Genomic DNA, 17774 nt, shown 5'->3' with positions numbered 1-17774 from the left:
CCTTGGTCACTACGGACACCAGCCTCCGCGGATGGGGAGCTGTGGTCCTGGACAAGCACTTCCAGGGGCTTTGGTCGCAGCAGGAATCCCTCTTGTCGATAAATATCCTCGAACTGCGGGCAGTCTACAGAGCCTTGATACAGGCCGCTCCTCTGCTACGTGGACTTTCGGTTCGGATACAATCCGACAACGCCACGGATTCCGAACCGGAAGTCCTCGTAGCAGAGGAGCGGCCTGTATCAAGGCTCTGTAGACTGCCCGCAGTTCGAGGACATTTATATAAATTTTACATAAATCGTCAAGGGGGAACCCGCAGTCGTCTGGCTATGAGAGAGGCCAGCCGCATCCTTTTGTGGGCAGAAAAACACGCCGAGGCCATCTCTGCAGTATTTATTCCGGGAGTTGACAACTGGGAAGCGGACTGCCTCAGTCGTCAGGATCTTCACCCCGGGGAGTGGTTACTTCATCCCGAGGTCTTCCTTCAACTAGTTCACAGATGGGGGAGACCACAGATAGATCTGATGGCGTCCCAGACAAATAATCAGCTGCCCCTTTACTGCTCCAGGACCAGGGATCTGGCAGCGGTGGGAGCGGATGCTTAACTGATTCCATGGCAATACAGCCATGTATACCTGTTCCCTCCATTTCCGCTTCTTTCTCGCATTCTCAAGCAGATCAAACGAGAGTCGTCCACCGTCATCCTAGTGGCTCCGGATTGGCCTCGTCGGGTTTGGTACTTCGATCTCTTATTCCTTTTGGCAGACGAACCTTGGCCTCTTCCACTGCGGTCGGACTTTCTACAGCAGGGTCCGTTTGTGTACCCGGATTTACAGCGGCTTCGTTTGACGACGTGGCTATTGAGACCGCCATCCTAAGAAGTCATGGTGTCCCTCGGGCGGTCATTCCTACCATGCTTAGGGCTAGAAAACCAGTGACATCAGCGCATTATCATCGCATTTGGAAGGCTTATATCTCTTTGTGTGAAGGTCGTGGATCTTCCACTTCATCCTTTCATTTACCACTTCTTCTACTTTTTCTTCAAAAAGGGCTGGATGCAGTCCTACGCTTGGGATCGCTTAAAGTGCAAATTTCTACTCTTTCTATTTTTTTCCAGCGTCGCCTAGCTCTCATTCCGGAGGTTCAGACATTCTTTCAAGGGGTACTTACAGTTCAGCCCCCCTTTGTGCCACCCACGGCTCCTTGGGATCTGAACCTTGTTTTATCCTTCCTGCAGTCGTCCACGTTTGAGCCTTTGCAGGACGTGGACTTGAAGTATTTAACTTGGAAGATGATCCTTTTATTGGCCCTGGCTTCGGCTAGACGAGTGTCGGAACTTGGAGCTTTGTCCTGCCGTTCTTAATTTCTCACGATGATCGGGCGGAACTTCGTACCCGCCCTTCCTTTTTGCCTAAGGTGGTCTCTGCGTTTCACCTGAACCAGCCGATTGTGGTGCCTTTCTTCTCTGACTCTTCCGGGGTTTCTCACTCCTTGGATGTTGTTCGGGCACTTCGAATTTATGTGGCCCGTAAATCTGAGGTTCTGTTCGTCCTTTATGACGCCAGATTTTACACTCTTGCAGTTTCTGCTTCGAGTTTTGGTCGCAGTGTCCTGCAGGGCATTCAGCACCCCCCCCCCCAGGAGGGTAGCTTTGGGACGTCCCCACTGTCATGAAGCTCCAGTGTCCCCTAGTGGATGAAGGAGAATACAGGATTTTGGTACTTACCGTTCAATCCATTTCTCTGATTCCACAGGGGACACTGGATGCCCGCCCAGTGCTTCTTACCTGCTTACTAGTTCCTTGTTCTGCTTCAGTTCTGTTGCAGTTTTTGGTCTGTTCTAGTTGTGACTTTTTTTTTCCTGCAGCCAGTTGTGTTCCTGCAGTGCGTCAGTGTGTTGGACTGAGTTTCTTTTTTTTTTTTTTATGTTTCCTTCTCTGTCGTTCTGTCTGTTCTGTCTCCTCTCGGGCTCAGTTCTTAAAACTGGGGCTGATGGGGCATAGAGGGGGAGGAGCCAGTCACACTTTTAGATTTTTAAAGTGCCAGGCTCAACACAACCCAACGTCTATACCCCACTGTCACGAAGCTCCAGTGTCTCCTGTGGAATCGGAGAAATGGATTTAATGGTAAGTACCAAAATCCTGTGTTTTGTGATCTGAGGGTCTGTCTGGTGCTGATATTTATCGAAGACTTTGTGCACAGTATGGAGAAAGTATTTTGTTGCGAAGAAGTGTGTATGAAGTGATAGAGAAGTTCAAAGAAGGTCACACAAAGTGTCAGCCATGAAGAATGAGCCAGATGCCCGTCCACGACTGATGAGAACATTGAGCGTGCACGTGAACTGATTCTGTTGGATAGATGAGGTGGATTATGTTGCAAATCCCCTGAAAAAAGCCCTTTCCACTGCCCAACTATGGAAAGACAGTACTATTACGACATCGTAATCGTCCAGTCATTCCTGATCCCCTGTAGTGCCTACACTGAACGATATGTCGTTTAGTGTAGGCACCCTCCCTCATCCCTGAACATTGCCAATCTGTCGTTATCGGCAGATTGACCGGCATGTTCAGGCGATGATTGATGTTTCTGACATGTTTCTGACATGTTTAATGAACGATTACGATGTCGTAATCGTTCAATCGCACATTAAAATCACCTATTGGGTAGGCGGCTTAAGAGGACGAAGATTCACGTCTGATGAAGAGGTGAAGACAGTGGTGCATTTGTGGCTTGCAGCTTAGCCTAAAACATTTTTTAATGAGCGAATACGAAAGCTTGTTGACAGATGGACAAAGTGTATTGAAAAGCAGGGAGATTATGTCGGAAAATAATGTATTTGTCTTTTCTGAAAGTTAATTACAATAATTTCTACAGCCAGAGTGCGGATAATTTGACTCGCCCTTGTACATTACTATTACTGTGGTTACCATTGACTTGTTCTAGAGTCTGACATAGTGCCACGTTCTATCTGATTGTTAATATCAATGTTCTATTTCAGTGCTTATGCTGACTTGGCCAGGGACAGTGCCGGTGTTCTTGATGGAAATGGCAAGCATGAAAAGATGAAGCAGCGTAGAGCTTCGTGCCCCCGGCCAGATAAAATGACTCGATTTAACTTGTGCTTCTTAGGGGTATGTTTCTCTTTTGGAGAACTTTACATCTTCCGTACTATGGATACAAGGTTCTTATGTGGCTTGCTCTCATACCTGCAGGTCTCACACTATGGCGATAACATGGTGGAATGCCAGCTTGAGACTCATAACAACAAAATGGTTACTTTCAAGTTTGATGCAGATGGCGATGCTCCTGAGGACATTGCTCTATACATGGTGAGAAATTGCAGGGTGTCTGTAGCACTACAATTACTGGCATGCAAACTATGCCCTTTACTGCACCCCCGCCCTTATTTCTCCATTTTATTTCACATGCTTATGACTTCACACAATCCTCTATCTATGTAGAAGTTTTCTGACCTAAGCCATCAACCCATGCGTAGTGTCAGATTTGGCATTTAATGGGCTTGGATAATGTTACAGCATTGAAGGTAATACAGATGCCGGGTTACCATCCTGTGCCCGCTGGAGACATCATTTCCGAATATTACAGTGCCCTTTCCCATGTACACTGTTTATTTTAAGGCAAGTTTATTTGTGATAGACATTCAAAACGCAGGTATAATATAATACAGTGGATGTCTCTACCATAAGAGCAGTATGGAGAATAAGTAATAAAAATGAAATTAAAAAAGTAACAGACTTAACATGTACTTCAAGACATTCAGTCACATTAAAGCATCAAAAATTGTTTTTAAATAAGGGAGTGGGGGGCATACATGGAATATCAATATTAATCTCAAATTGAAGTAAAAAAAAAAATCTTGATTAACATTTAAGAGCAGGCTAACAATTGAATAGAAGTAGCCTGTCATAAAGCAGAGAAAAAAAATCTATTTAATTCACATATATTAGAAAGCGGCACTAATTGTCCGTCTCGACAGATACCCCCACACCCCCAGAAACTGCATCTGCCCCTCCATCAATACCACATGGAGAGTAAATACATGCACCCCAGATACTGTCAAATTTGAACATAGTGTATATAGAAAGCGCTCATCCACACCACATCATTCATCAAGCAGCAACATTCTCCAAAGTGGGACCTCTAGAGGCATCGAAGTTCTAGCTTTGCAGACCATAGCCAAAGCATTACATTTTTCTGGCTAGTCATTCGATTGACTCTATCTTTTAGACCCAAACCAAAAATACATATACCATCAGACAGAAAAGGGAGTATTGCCCCCAGTTCTAGCATCTGGTAACTTTACAGGAGGTGCCAGAAGCAGCCCTGCAGATTATCACATTTAGGACAAGTATTTAAAGCCTTGGCTCCAAACTAATTCAGTAATTTGGGGGTGACATAAACTCTGTGGAGAATGAAAAGCGGATTCTGATGAAATCTGACAGACAGAATGGCCATCCAGGAACTACGTAATACAGGAGTCCTTCTTCATTTTCTAATAGGCAAACATAGGCTTCCCACTTCCCCCTGAGCAGCCCCAATATAATGTCAGAAACCTCAGTAAGCAGAAATCATAGAGGTTGGTATTTTTCTCACTGATGACCATAGTCTTGTTGTTTTTTAACTTTCAAACCAATTGTACACCACTGTTTTGCCACCAGTTATAGGAGAAGTCCCTTTCACCACCAGGGTCTTTCATTGGCACCTGCAGTTGATTGCTTCTGGGTGGTTTGTGTATCTCACTGCAGCACCATTTTGCTGATGAGAGTGGCTAGATGCTCCTGATCGCTTACTTTAGACCAGGTCTGCTGGAAGACTGCTGAGTTGTCTGAGAACACTGGAGTCACAAGACAGTCTGACATAATTGTCTTTCTTACTATGGCGGGCTCAGGAGACAGAGTACAGCAGGTGGCACATGAAGCCTAAACACTAAAAAAGAAATAGTACACTCAGGGGTCTAGTTACTAAGCAATGTTATGAGACAGAGTGAAAAGTGATAAGGTGCCAGCCAATCAGCTCCCAACTGTCATTTTTCACACACAGCCTGTGAGATGACAGTTGGGAGCTGATTGGCTGGCACCTTATCATTTTTCACTCTGTCTCCTAACACTGCTTAGTAAATACACCCCTTAGGATCCTCCCCTTAGTCCTGTTCCTTCGCTGGTGCCGTTTTAGCTACATGTATGTAGCACAGTGGTTCTCAAACTCAGTCCTCAGTACCCCAAACAGTTCCGTTTTCCAGGTCACCCGGCAGGTGCACGGGTGTATTCATCATTGACACATTTTAAAAGATACACATGTGGAGCTAATTCTCTCACTTGTTTCTGTGAGGAGACTAGGAAACATGCACTGTTTGGGTTCCTGAGCACCGAGTTTGAGAACATGTGATGTAGCAAATACTAATGACCGTTTATGGCGGCCAGCTGGAGGTGTTGAACGGCTTTATAGTTATATTGTCATACCTAAAAAGTGGTGATAGCAGCAGGGCTATATATGCAGTTTCCCCCTTGTTAGCTACCCACATCTTTTTGGTGCTATTCTACAAACAATGCTGCTACTGGGGATTTTTGACCTGCTCCCTACCAGTGCCGTTCAGATGGCGAAAGAGGGAGAGTGTGATTCACCAGTGAGATGAGTTAATACTCTCCCTCTTCGGTAAATCAAATTATAAGACATCTTGTTGGTTTATGGACCTGCTTGACCATGATGATGGGCGGAGTAGGTCCAGACATTTAAAGAACGTTAGACACATCTCTTCTACATCTCCCCCCTTAATGCATTTCCACTTTAGCCGTTTAGGTGAATCAGCTGCATCAGCTATTGCAGCCAGAAGAGCTTTGTGGCACAGATACTGGGAATGCATTAGAATCTCCTCCTTTTGGAGGGTGAAGTCTTGTTTTGTCCTGAATTGGAAAAAGATTATATAAAATTAGTTTATTCTTAATTGAACTAGGTGGAGGATGACTTTGTGCTTGAAGCAGAAAAGGAGAGGTTTGTAGAAGAGCTGAAGCTAATTGTAAGTCAAGCTCAGGAAATACTGCGCAAAATTCCAGCAGAGGAGAGAACTGAATTTACCCCCTCCGAGTCCATCAGCCAAGTGAGTGATTTCATTGTTGTACAGTGCGAGAGGCCAAGTCATCGTATCTGTGATATTAAAGTTTTCTCATTCTTCCTCCACTAGACTGGGTCATCTGAGCATGTACAGATAGCGGTTCCTGTATCTGCTCCAACAGGAGGTGAGTGTTTTCTACCTGCTGAAATCATTTTGTTGTTCTTCCAAAACTTTGATGGTAATGATGCATTTAAATGTGAAAGCGTTTTGCATCTAACAAAGTAATAAGATTCACGAGCATGCACAGAAGTTTTGCATTTTGTTTGACCTCGCAAACCTTTCACCTTTTACAGGGGAATCTGGACCGCAGTCCTCACCAGTAGGTCGCTGGCGATTATTCATCAACCAAACAATAAGAAACCGGGAAGCTCAGTCTTCATTTGTCACCCAGCCTGCAGTTATCAAACTTCCTCAGCATGCCACAGGTAGGCTGGGACAGACACATAAGCTATGTATATGAATAATAGGGCATGTCAGTCAGGATTGTTGCTTTCCTTACTCCTTACCATACAAAGTGTCACTGTTTTGAGATGCTCCACAAATGCTTTTTTTTTTTTTTTTTTACTCTAGTTCACATTTCAGTTTTCACATTGTTTCTGTTTTATTTTTGTTTCGCATATTAAAACTATATTAAGTGCAGCACATAGGAAAGACCATTGAAAAGATGTTCCCTTTACTCCGTCTAGCTGCAGCAGAATTTCCTTCCCAATTTTGCTGGTATTAATTATAGCAGATGTGTCTTACACGATACCTAATGTCTGTCTGGGAACAAAGCTATATGTTCTCCGTTTTTATTTTCTTCCTCAGACATGTATATGCAGATTCAACATCGTGTTATGCACCACCCGCAGGAAGGAGGGCACTTGACTAAAGGCCGGTACAAAATAGACTGTCTAATGTGCCCGACCTAGTCAGTGACGAGAGCTGGCATCAGCAAGTGCATACACACTCGCCGATGCCGACAGCGATGGAGACAAATGCAGCATGGCCCCCCGCTAACGAGATTGCCCGTCCGACCTGCATGCAGGGCCGACGGGGGATGTCGCTGAGGATGCATGGGAGCGTGCATCGTCAGCGACATAGAGGGAACACACTGGCCGATGTGCCCGATATCTTGCTCTGATCTGCCTAATCGGATTACATATCGTCTGGTGTGTACCCGGCTTTATGAAAGTGGGCCTATCTTCCTGCGATATAGTCAGGGGTCTTCAACCTTTGGCCCTCCAGCCACTGTGGAACTACAGATCCCAAGATGCCCTGCCACAGTTTTAGCATGCTATTAGATCAAAATGGTGGCAAGGCATGCTGGGATGTGTAGTTCCACAGCAGCTGGAGGGCCACAGGTTGAAGACCCATGGCTTAGCTTATGTTTTAGGAAGTGTTTTAGGTTGTGGCTGAGTATCCATCCCTTTACCCCTCAAATTAATTATTTTGCATTTTTCAATGGTCTTTTTTTTTTTCCACCTTTTTGCTAAAGGAAAGAAATTTATTTTATTTATTTTTTTACTTGATGATCAATCCTCCTCTATAAGACCAAATTGGGCAGACAGACTTTTCTGTCCTGAAATGTTGCTCTGCTGTGTTTAGGTTTGTTATAGTTACATGTTCATATCTGTTTTCTCTCCATCATTCTATTGAACACTGGAACTATTTTATAGAGGTTCAAGCAGGAGTTTGGTCACTTTGAGAATCACAAGTCTGAAACCCCCTCCTCTTGTACACCTCCTAACCCGGCTGGGAGTTCGTTTTTTCTTACTACCCACAGAAGCACAAGTACATAGGCATAGTGCTGCCCATAAGAATATTGTCTTTCGTTTAAATTGACTTAGTCTTCTTTATAACCTTTCAGCTTCCGCTGAGGCTTTTATACATGAGGATACTGTGTTGCTAGGAGTGGACTGAAGAGGTGCAGTTATAGCTTGAAAACGAGTTAATTGCTGGCAACCAAGGTTTGCTAGTAGAGTGTGAGGTGCTGTTCAACATAGAAACTCCTCATTAGATGCTAATGGTGCAATAGAGGATCTTTGTTTGGGGGAAGGATGGTGCTGGGACTGTGTGTGGGGGAGCTTGATACAGGTCTAAATGATTATGGTTAAAATTTAGCCTATGTATTCACTGCACCACATACTTTCTGTCGTAAGGCCTTCGATGCTGACATTGATTCTAAGAGAACTCTTGAGTTTTTAGCTTTTGCAGGTAATGTCATGCAGGCCACAGGTGGAAAGACTTCCTTACTGCCCTTTAATGCTGCCAAGTCTAGAGGTCCTAGATTTCAATACTTTCACTTCTAAGGAAAAGCAACTGGTTCAATTTTCAGAGGCCTATTCTTTGCACCGCTTGAAGACAAACCGGCATGGTCAAGCCTCTAAACACTCAGTGACCAGCCTCTAAATACTCAGAAAATTAGCCAGCATGGTAATCTGCCCACCCACTAGCAACTGCTTCTCTTTTATAATCAGTAGTTCGATCCCTACCCAGACATTTTTTTTTTTTTATACAACAAAATAGGAAGAAATAAGTGCTGCTCCTCTGAGGTATAAAGATGAGTCAATAAGTAGACTACTGTGTATATAAATATATGTCAGTAATAAGTCCTGGAAGTCCGAGCACTGTTAGAGTTGATAATAAATTCCAAAAACAGTGAAAACTGGTTTCTTAAAAAATATATCCTTCAATTAATTTCCTTATTTCAGTTTTAGAGTTGATAATAGATTCCAAAAACAGTGAAAACTGGTTTCTTAAAAAATATATCCTTCAATTAATTTCCTTATTTCAGTTTTAGAGTTGATAATAGATTCCAAAAACAGTGAAAACTGGTTTCTTGAAAAAATCCTTCAATTAATCTTCTTATTTCAGCACACTCCTGAATACACCCTTTCAGTGCCAGACCGTACCTCAAATAATAAACATGGAATCTTCCATCGTGAAATACTGTCACATTTATTAAAGTACATATGTAATTAAAAATATATATAAGAATACAAGATGGCAGCGTACCAAAATTTACCTTTTCAGAAAGGCATTGTATAAACATGAGGGGTTAATAATGCTACCTCAAGTTCACCTTCCCTGTAGACTGACAGGTCCCCTTCAAAAGGTAAGTAATGGCAGCCTCCACAGATATCTGTGGAGGCTGCTATTACTTACCTTCTGACACTGAAGGGGTGTATTCAGGAGTGTGGTGAAATAAGGAGATTAATAGAAGGATTTTTTCAAGAAACCAGTTTGCACTGTTTTTGGATTTTATTTATTTATGTTTTTTTTAAAACTTATAATTTTTATTGAGTTTTTTTAGACACACCCAAATAAAAAAAAAAAAAAAAAAATTGCAATATAGTAGTAATATCATAAAATATAGATCACATAATAATTAGATCAAGTGATACAAACGGAAATAACAGTCATGGTAGACAACAAAAATATAGACCATAGCTATCTGCAACCGTACGGATAATGTAACGCAGACCCATAGGCGCCATCTGGGCCCCCATGATCTAAAGCTATATGGGATAGCCTATATAAAACAGACATACTATCGAGACAGTATATAGTGTTCAAAATTATCACATGTCAAAATAAAATACATACAGTAAACTTAGAAAGAAGAGATAAGCAATTCCATGCCTGCCAACGTATAAATGTAAACCGACTTTAAATATTACATAACCCCTCCAGAAAATCCCAAATCAAACCTCCCTTAAACCCCCCACCCTGTATGACCTAACCCCAAACTAGGTATACCTGGATCCCCTAATCCCGTATCCCATTAGTAACCTATCTAAGTACCTCAATCCCCCCACCCCCCTCAATACTAAAGAAAAATAAAACCGGGGCAATAGACTAGATGGCCTTAAGCTAGTGGAAACCAACCCCAGCTCGCAACAGGCCTCCAAAATAATTAAATCAAAACCCTTTCCCCCTCAGCAAAGAAACAAAAAACACGGATATAAAGAGCACTTATATATCAGAAATAAAACCCCTACCACCTCCCAGCCTAATATATATATATATATATATATATATATATATACATATATATATATCGCAATAGACTTAGGTGACCATACGTAAACAATAACCCGGCTCCCAGGCATAAAAAAAAGAATAAGATTCCTCCCACATTGAACCAAAATAAGGTACATTTGTGACAGGAGAAATATAAACATTTGAGACATCAGGATATATACTTATATATCAGTGCGGAAAAATAAAAAACATACAGAAAAGGCATAAAAAATGCGACAAACATATTAGACTGCGGAGCACTAATCAGGCCAAGCCTCAGATTCTTGCAAAATAATAAAGAAAAAAGGAGTTTCGGACCAGCCCACCGAAACACAAACAAAAAAGTACATGTAATACTGAAATGTTGAATTCCGAATCTTCAGCACAACGTGTAAGGCAAAAATATGAGCTTTTTGGAGAGGCATCACGGATTCGAAGTGCCGATAAGCTGAGAAATAAATGGCCTGGGATGTAATTGCAACGTCAAATGATGTCTGATATTTCATTCTCCAAAACTCGAAGACAGTTGGACTAGCAACAGCAGGAGTATTACCACCCTCCATAGTGGGAATGCATGTCTCCATATCAGCGAACCGAGTCTCTGTATACGGTAAGTCATAACGTGGAAAAAACAACGCATCATGCAAGTTCGCCAGTTGAGCCACAAGCCGCCTCTTTTCGGAATCAACAATAGCAGTGAGGAGACGATCCATATTATTCAGAGATGGTATAACCACAGAAGGAGATAATATATAAATATTAAATCAGGAGATGAGGATAGTACAAAACTTCCAGGGGACGATCCCTAAATATACCATAGGGAGTCTCAGGGGCTAGCAGACAGGATGATGAGGCAGTGAGGATCCAAAGAGTAAGCCACAGAAGCAGACCCAGTTATCACACTCCCACTCCGCAGAGCATAGGGGAAATATAACAATGGCTGTACCTTCAGCCCAAAGACTGTTACCGACACAGAGCAGCGCTTCAAGATGGCGGCCGGGGTCGGGAGTTACGAGACTGTAAGAAAAAAAACTCACAGAGCTGTAATTTGCCAGGGACAGGATTTGCCACCTATCCAGCTTTCCAAAACGCAGACTGGGTGACAGATGTAGCTAGCGCTGGAATCAGGAGCCGCATCAGCCGCCAAAGCCGGAACCAAGATGGCGTCCGCGACGAGGAGTTACTGAAGGAGAGACTGTCAATGCCTGTATCTCTCCAGCTAAAGATAGGCAGGCCGAGGAACTCCCGGAACGTGGAGAGGGAAGTAGCCAACAATAGTTGAGCATAAGGGTCTAGGCAAATGATCCAGGATAGGTGTGACGGATGTTTGGGCCCTATGGAGCTATGGAGTCAGCCTCCTATCACTAGCTCGTTCAGGCCACGCCCCCACATCAGGGACTGTTTAGTAATCAAGAATCGCCTAGGCTGCCATTTGAAAGGCGTTGCTGTTTAAAACCATTGTCCTAAAGTAGAATGGTGCAACTTGCATGTTTTATCTGCAAGATTTAAAGTGGTAAGCATAATAATTGCATTTAATATTATTAATCAATAGTATTGGACACCTTACACTCTCCATTTTGGTTCTCTTTTAAGTTCAAGTTGACGTTTGCGTTGGACAGCATCTACTATTGTTGATGGCAACTTTCTCCTAGGTCCTGTGGGGCTTAATTTATATATATAATTTATTATAATGTGTGTATATATGTGTGTGTATATATGTATGTATAAAATAAAATTCTTGAGCGGCTATGGACAGCATTGTCATTAATGTCATTCATTCATAGTACTCTTCCATGATTTGGGCAATCGTGGTCTCCTGCATGAGGTTGTCTCCATAATGACCCTCTACGTGTGTACGGCTGCACATTCTGGTGAACTTGAAAAACTAGTGGAAGTTTTGAAGCATTTTATGTGACTTCTTTTTTAATATTAATATTATTTGCTGTTTTTAAGGTGTAGTCATCACATAATTGTCTTTTTTTTCTCTCGTTTTCCCATAAATAGGACCACCTAATGAACCAACAGGCCATAGTCTCCCTGACAATCCTTATAATTTTAAGGACAGCTGTTCCCTTAAGCCAGAACACACTGTACCCACTACATCAACAGACTGCCAGGTTTTTCCCACAGAAACACTTGCAGCTCATGTGGAGAATGGTAATGACATCATGTCCCCTTCTATAAGTAGCATTGCCTCCCCAGGAGTGCAGATTCAGACAGAGCCCGAGGTCCATGGCAGCAATGTAGCTGTAATACCAGGAGATCAGCAGCCAGGCTTTCTCCTTTGTAGTGAACAGGATGCTCAAGTAACAAATGAAATGGTTCAACCAAGTTCTGGTCAGAACACCACAGGTATGTCCCTCTCTCTGTCCGACAATGTCACAACTTCAGATGGAACCATTTTACCACAGACACCAGTCTCGGAAGCTTCACTAGTGCACTCTGCTTCAGTTCAGGAATCGGACAATGAAGGGCCTCCCAAAATAGAATTTGTAGACAACCGTATCAAAACCCTGGATGAAAAATTGAGAACCTTATTGTATCAAGACAGCTCTGCTAGTTCCTATGCCGACAGTCAGAAGGAGACGCAGAGTACAGAGTCCCCTTTATCATCATCTGCTGAGGATACCCTGTCGTGTCCTGCCCCTGACGCAGTGAATGTGAATTCCAGCAGTATTCAGGCCACTCCGGAAGAGGCAGAACCTATTGATTCACTGGCAGTTAAAGCTCCTGAAGCTGTCATTGCGGTGCCTGGTGAATTAACGCCATCTGTAAGTAAATCGTTTTCTTCAGAATTTTTTTTTTTTTTTTCCTGCAAGTATTTTGCTTGTTACTTGCAAATTAATTACTTTTGCGTTTTTATTTTGAATATAACAGCACCTTTTGCCTCTCTAGCACTCCCAAAGCACCTATTTAAAAAAAAAAGTAAAAAGATATTGCTGTAACTGCGGTCATATCTGCATGCGAAACGCTACCTTAGTGTCAGCGGCTGTGACACTGTAATGTAGTGTTTTGCATACAGCCACAGTTGCACACAGAATATAGGAATGCCGCATATCATTTTAATCAACATAAACTACTTGTGTGTCCTATTCACATCGCTAATAAGACACCTTTTAAGGGAGACCGTTGCATGAAAAGACGCTCAGCACTACTGAGCCACGGCATGGCGCGATTAGAAGGGATGTTTAACCCGTAAGGAGGCTAGATGTATGTGGATACATCTGTAGAACACAAATGCTGGGCAGTTTGAGCTTAGGGCACACCCATGTCCTAAGTCTAAATATTTATGAACATTTTATGTTTGGCTAGAGTGCTAAATTCTAACTGGATTTACTTGTAAATCAAATGTTTAAAAATACAGCTTAATAAATCCATTTATATCCTTATGTTGATATGATTGCTGTACCTACTAGATCAGTACTTTTAATGCTATTGCGGTGATAAATAAATGTAATTTAAAACTAAAATCTAACAATTTGTAGAGGCGTATAAATTACTAACAACACAAACCACACTAATAAAGTATGGCTAAAATAAAACCGGTAGTGGCTGGGAGAATGGTCAGCATGAGTTTACCTAGAGAAAATAATAATGTTCTTAGCATATGCTCTTTAAATAAATTGCAGTAGTAATATCTTCATATATATTATTGTGCTTCTTTAATTTGACCTTCTCCAGGAAAGTTCTGAAGATGCCTGGCATCCTGGAAGCTCCTCTCATGCCTGCACCAAGCGCACTCTGGGCACCGGAACCGCTCATCTACAGACAGGAGGTGGATATTTTGGCCTAAGCTTTACTTGTCCTAGTCTCAAAAACCCTATTAGCAAGAAACCGTGGGCTCGCAAATTAAAAAGCTGGGCATGCAGGTTGCGGCATTCCAACAGCTTATTCAAGAGGTCAAGAGTCCGTCAAGGTAGTGTTGCTTACAGTTAGGCCCGTACCATAGGAAACATCCCTTTTGGTTATTTCCGTACGTATATATTTTTTTAGTGAGTTATTTTTTTTTATTTCGTTTTTATCCATCCTCAGAAATGTTCCCTCACGTTTCTTGCTCCCTCACTCTTGCCTTTTTTGTGTTTGTCTAGCTGTGCCTTAAAAGGCACTTTGTTAAGAGCCTTGGACTTATCATTGCTTTTTGTCTTCCATGTGTGCCAATAGTTTTTGCCTGAGCATGGCAACATGTACTTTAGCTGGAAGCCCGCACGCACTGTTGTGTTCCTCAACCCCCTTCTCCTTCACTTTTGTAGTAGGATATCAGGCCTTAACTTTGTCCCTTTCACAGATTTCACTAAGGTTTGTGGTCTGCTTTTTTGTCTTTCTTGTAGTAGCTGACGAAGATGGCACTAGACGGGAAGTACCTGACTCCACACAAAGGGTGGTAGAAGCACTGGCTGAATGTGCCTTGTCTGAGGTCAACTCATCTGGAACCAGTGCCTTCAAACGTGGGCGCTTTCAGGTTTGTGTGTGGAAATTGCTATGTTGTGTACCATGGATTATCATATATAGATAGATATATATATCTAGAGATATATATATTTATATATTTTATTTTTCCTTCATCCAATGGGGAACATTGGGACACTAGGGTGTAGGTGGTGCACTCTGGAGCATGGCACTTTAAATACGCTGGCTCCCTCCCTTCGCTATACCGCAGCTGTCTGGACCTATCAGTTTTTTCTAAGTGCCCGTGGGAGCTATATTGTGTATTTTTCTTTGCTGTTCCCGATACAATATTTGGGCGAACCATGGGTGCCGCTATGGCATCCCCGCTCCGGAGGTCTGCCTACAATGAAGGAGGTCTCCAGATGAACTCTCCACCACTGCTGCTGGTATGTATCCAGAATAACTGGTACCATTTTTCATTGGGTAGCGGAGTTTGTAATGCAAATGAAAGCCTTTGTAACTGGTAAGTAACTTCTCACATTCTGGTGGTATATCTTTTTTACTACAAGCCGCGATTGCCCCCCCCCCCCTCCCTCTCAGTAAGGAGAGTGAGGTAGCTGTGGTGGGGCTGGACTTACAACGTGGCTCAGGCTGGCTCTTGTATTAAGCGGAGAGAATACTTCATGGGGCTGTCCTTTGGATTCGGCCATCTCCTCTCTAGCTTGTCCAGGGCGGAGTAGTTTGGTTTCCCTAAAGCTAAGTGTGCATTTCACGCAAACAGTGTGTTTCCTCTCCTCTCAGACCTGGGCGGCAGCAGAAGCTAGTTCCAGGAACATGCTTGTTCTTAGCTATCCTCCTCCTCTATACATTCATGGGCGTTTGTTTTATTTAACATAGGTTCACTGTATTTATGCTGCTATATTTTTCTATGTTTAAGTTGTTTCTTCAGGGTCCATATGGCTCCACAGGGAGACAATGGGGTGTAGGTTGGACTTGAAGGACCGGACACCAACAGGCAAAGCTTTTCAATCCTAAGATGGCTCCGGTCCTTCCCCCTATAGCCCGGCCACAGCCTGAGGGCATCTCCGTTTCGTTGGTGTCCGGCAGGAGCTGGATCACCGTTATAACAAACCCAAGCTTATTTTTATGATTTAATTTTAGTTCTATTCTACTAATGAGCAGCAGCACGAGACAGTCCTTTTGGACGTCTGCACAGCTGCTCCATCACCCTTCCGCGGCGCCGTGACCCCCGCCCTCGGCTAGGTACTCTCGGCGGGGCTCTGTGGGGACCTAACTAGCGAAGCTCCCCAGACTGCAGCCGGGACTCAAGGGGACAGGTAAGGCGGATCGCTGATCGCGGGGGCACCTCTGGTCTTAGGAGTAAGACCTGTGGCGCTGATGTGGACACCGGTTCGTCCGTAACTCCACAAGACTTACCAGGGCATTACAAGTACTGGTGCAGGGCATATGTAAGGCCAGGGGACCCGGCGGTTAAACTCAGCATAGGGGAGAAGGCGCTCTCCCTTCGGCCTCTCCCCCAGTTCAGGGCGCCATTCCACTGCAATCTTGCTGCTCCTCCCTCACCCTCCGCCCCCTCTGAGACTCACAGCAGTCATTTTCTGCATTCAGGTCTCCGGGAACGCTGGGTCCAGTATACCAGTATACCTCCCCCAAGGGCAGGTTATACAATGCTATAGCTTACCAGTTCTCAGCAGGCTTAACTTCAGAGGACTTAATGTAGGATGGTCTTTGTGCATCGTGTTATACTACCCCGAGCCCATCACCCCAGGCCTCCCCTCCTCAGGACCCATCCTGGGCTACATTTTCACAGTTGCTGGCAAAAATTGCGGACCATCTAATCGTGTTCACTCTAGCTCCGGCGCCTTCCGCACACGAGCACCTGCAAAGTGGGCATGACCATTGAAAAGGGGGCATGTCTATAAGACACGTCGCCTTTTCGTCAATCTTGGGGGCGTGCCCGGCACTAACGGACACACCGGGCAGCCCCCAAGCGCTGCTGATAGCTAGAATAGATGCTGGGCGCATGCGCCCAGCATCTATTAACCAGCGATGACTGGGTCACCGCGCATTTCCCAACCCGCGGGACACTGCAACCCTCGGGTGAAGACGAGTTCTTCGGAAATTCAAACAGGAAGGGGGCACAGTCTTGTCTGTGCTCCGGCTTGGCCCAGACGCCATTGGTACTCCAACCTTCAAAGTCACTCTATAGACGTTCCTCTTCAACTTCCTCTACTACCACACCTGTTGTCTCAGGGTCCCTGTCTATATCCGGACCTGGCCCGCCTGTCTTTAACGGCTTGGCTCTTGAGACATCCCTCCTAAGGGATTTTCTAGCTCTGTTGTCCAGACCATGATCAGAGCTCGTAAACCGTCCTCTGCCAGGTATGGGATACATATTTCCAGTGGTGTGTCTCTAGAAACTCTGACCCTCAAGTTTTTAAGGTTTCTAGAATACTTGCCTTTCTTCAGGCTGGATGGATCCTGGACTCCGCCTAGCATCTCTGAAAGTGCACATCTCTGCTCTGTCCATTTGGTTCCAGCGCAGAATTGCTCCTCTACCAGATATTCACACCTTCCTGCAGGGTGTTCTACGTATACAGTAGAACCTCCCTTTGTCCCTCCTGTGGCTCAGTGGGATTTGTCAGTGGTTCTCCACGCACTTTAGAGCTCCATTCGAACCCTTAGAATCAGTGGATGTTAAGTGGCTCATTGCTAAGACTGTTTCTTCTGGCTATAGCATCTGCCTGTAGGGTACCAGATTTAAGGGTGCTTTCATGTCGCTCCCCCTTTAGTCTTTCATCAGGACAGGGCTGTTCTTAAAACGTGCCCGGGCTTCCTTCCCAATATGGATACCTAATTAAAACCTCTATGCAATCCTGTCTATACCTTCTAAAATTGTCGCTATATAGCGTAATGAGTCACACAGTAAATAAATGCTTTCGACTTTGAGTGTGGTTCCAAAGCACAAAAAGTTATTATTCAATATAAAAACAGATGGTTACACGCTGTGATCTAAAGACAATTAGCGCAAATAAATCATACAGACCCAAGGTACAGTTGTTATATACGCACACGTTCTGGGCTGGGCCCAGATACCGGCATCAGCATTAGAAACCTCCGTCAACAGCACAGCAAGAAGACTCAAGACTGGGGTCAGAGAGCGCACATATATACTCTTGCAGGGATAGGCAATACAATAGACAAGTTTGACATGATTCCATTGGTTCTTCTTAAAG

The 17774-nt window shown here is 43.8% G+C and overlaps 1 protein-coding gene across 4 annotated transcripts in view; it reads left to right on the top strand.

Annotated features, from left to right (window-relative positions):
* Positions 1-17774, top strand: part of WNK3 (WNK lysine deficient protein kinase 3) — a 129438-nt gene that overhangs the window by 90048 nt on the left and 21616 nt on the right. For 3 of the 4 annotated variants that reach the window (XM_088455689.1, XM_088455687.1, XM_088455688.1), the window contains exons 13-20: positions 2995-3127; positions 3209-3325; positions 5968-6111; positions 6196-6250; positions 6420-6551; positions 12136-12902; positions 13813-13906; positions 14460-14590. In XM_088455689.1, coding sequence (XP_088311815.1) covers positions 2995-3127; positions 3209-3325; positions 5968-6111; positions 6196-6250; positions 6420-6551; positions 12136-12902; positions 13813-13906; positions 14460-14590 — 1573 coding nt within the window. The remainder of the gene's footprint in view (positions 1-2994; positions 3128-3208; positions 3326-5967; positions 6112-6195; positions 6251-6419; positions 6552-12135; positions 12903-13812; positions 13907-14459; positions 14591-17774) is intronic. The other variant, XM_088455690.1, reaches the window with a different exon arrangement.

This window comes from Taudactylus pleione, unplaced genomic scaffold (assembly GCF_031769625.1).
Source record: "Taudactylus pleione unplaced genomic scaffold, aTauple2 ptg000665l, whole genome shotgun sequence".
In the NCBI taxonomy this organism is placed as follows: Eukaryota; Metazoa; Chordata; class Amphibia; order Anura; family Myobatrachidae; genus Taudactylus; species Taudactylus pleione.
The sequence above is the reverse complement of the archived record's forward strand: the minus strand, read 5'-3'. Positions and strand labels throughout refer to the sequence as shown.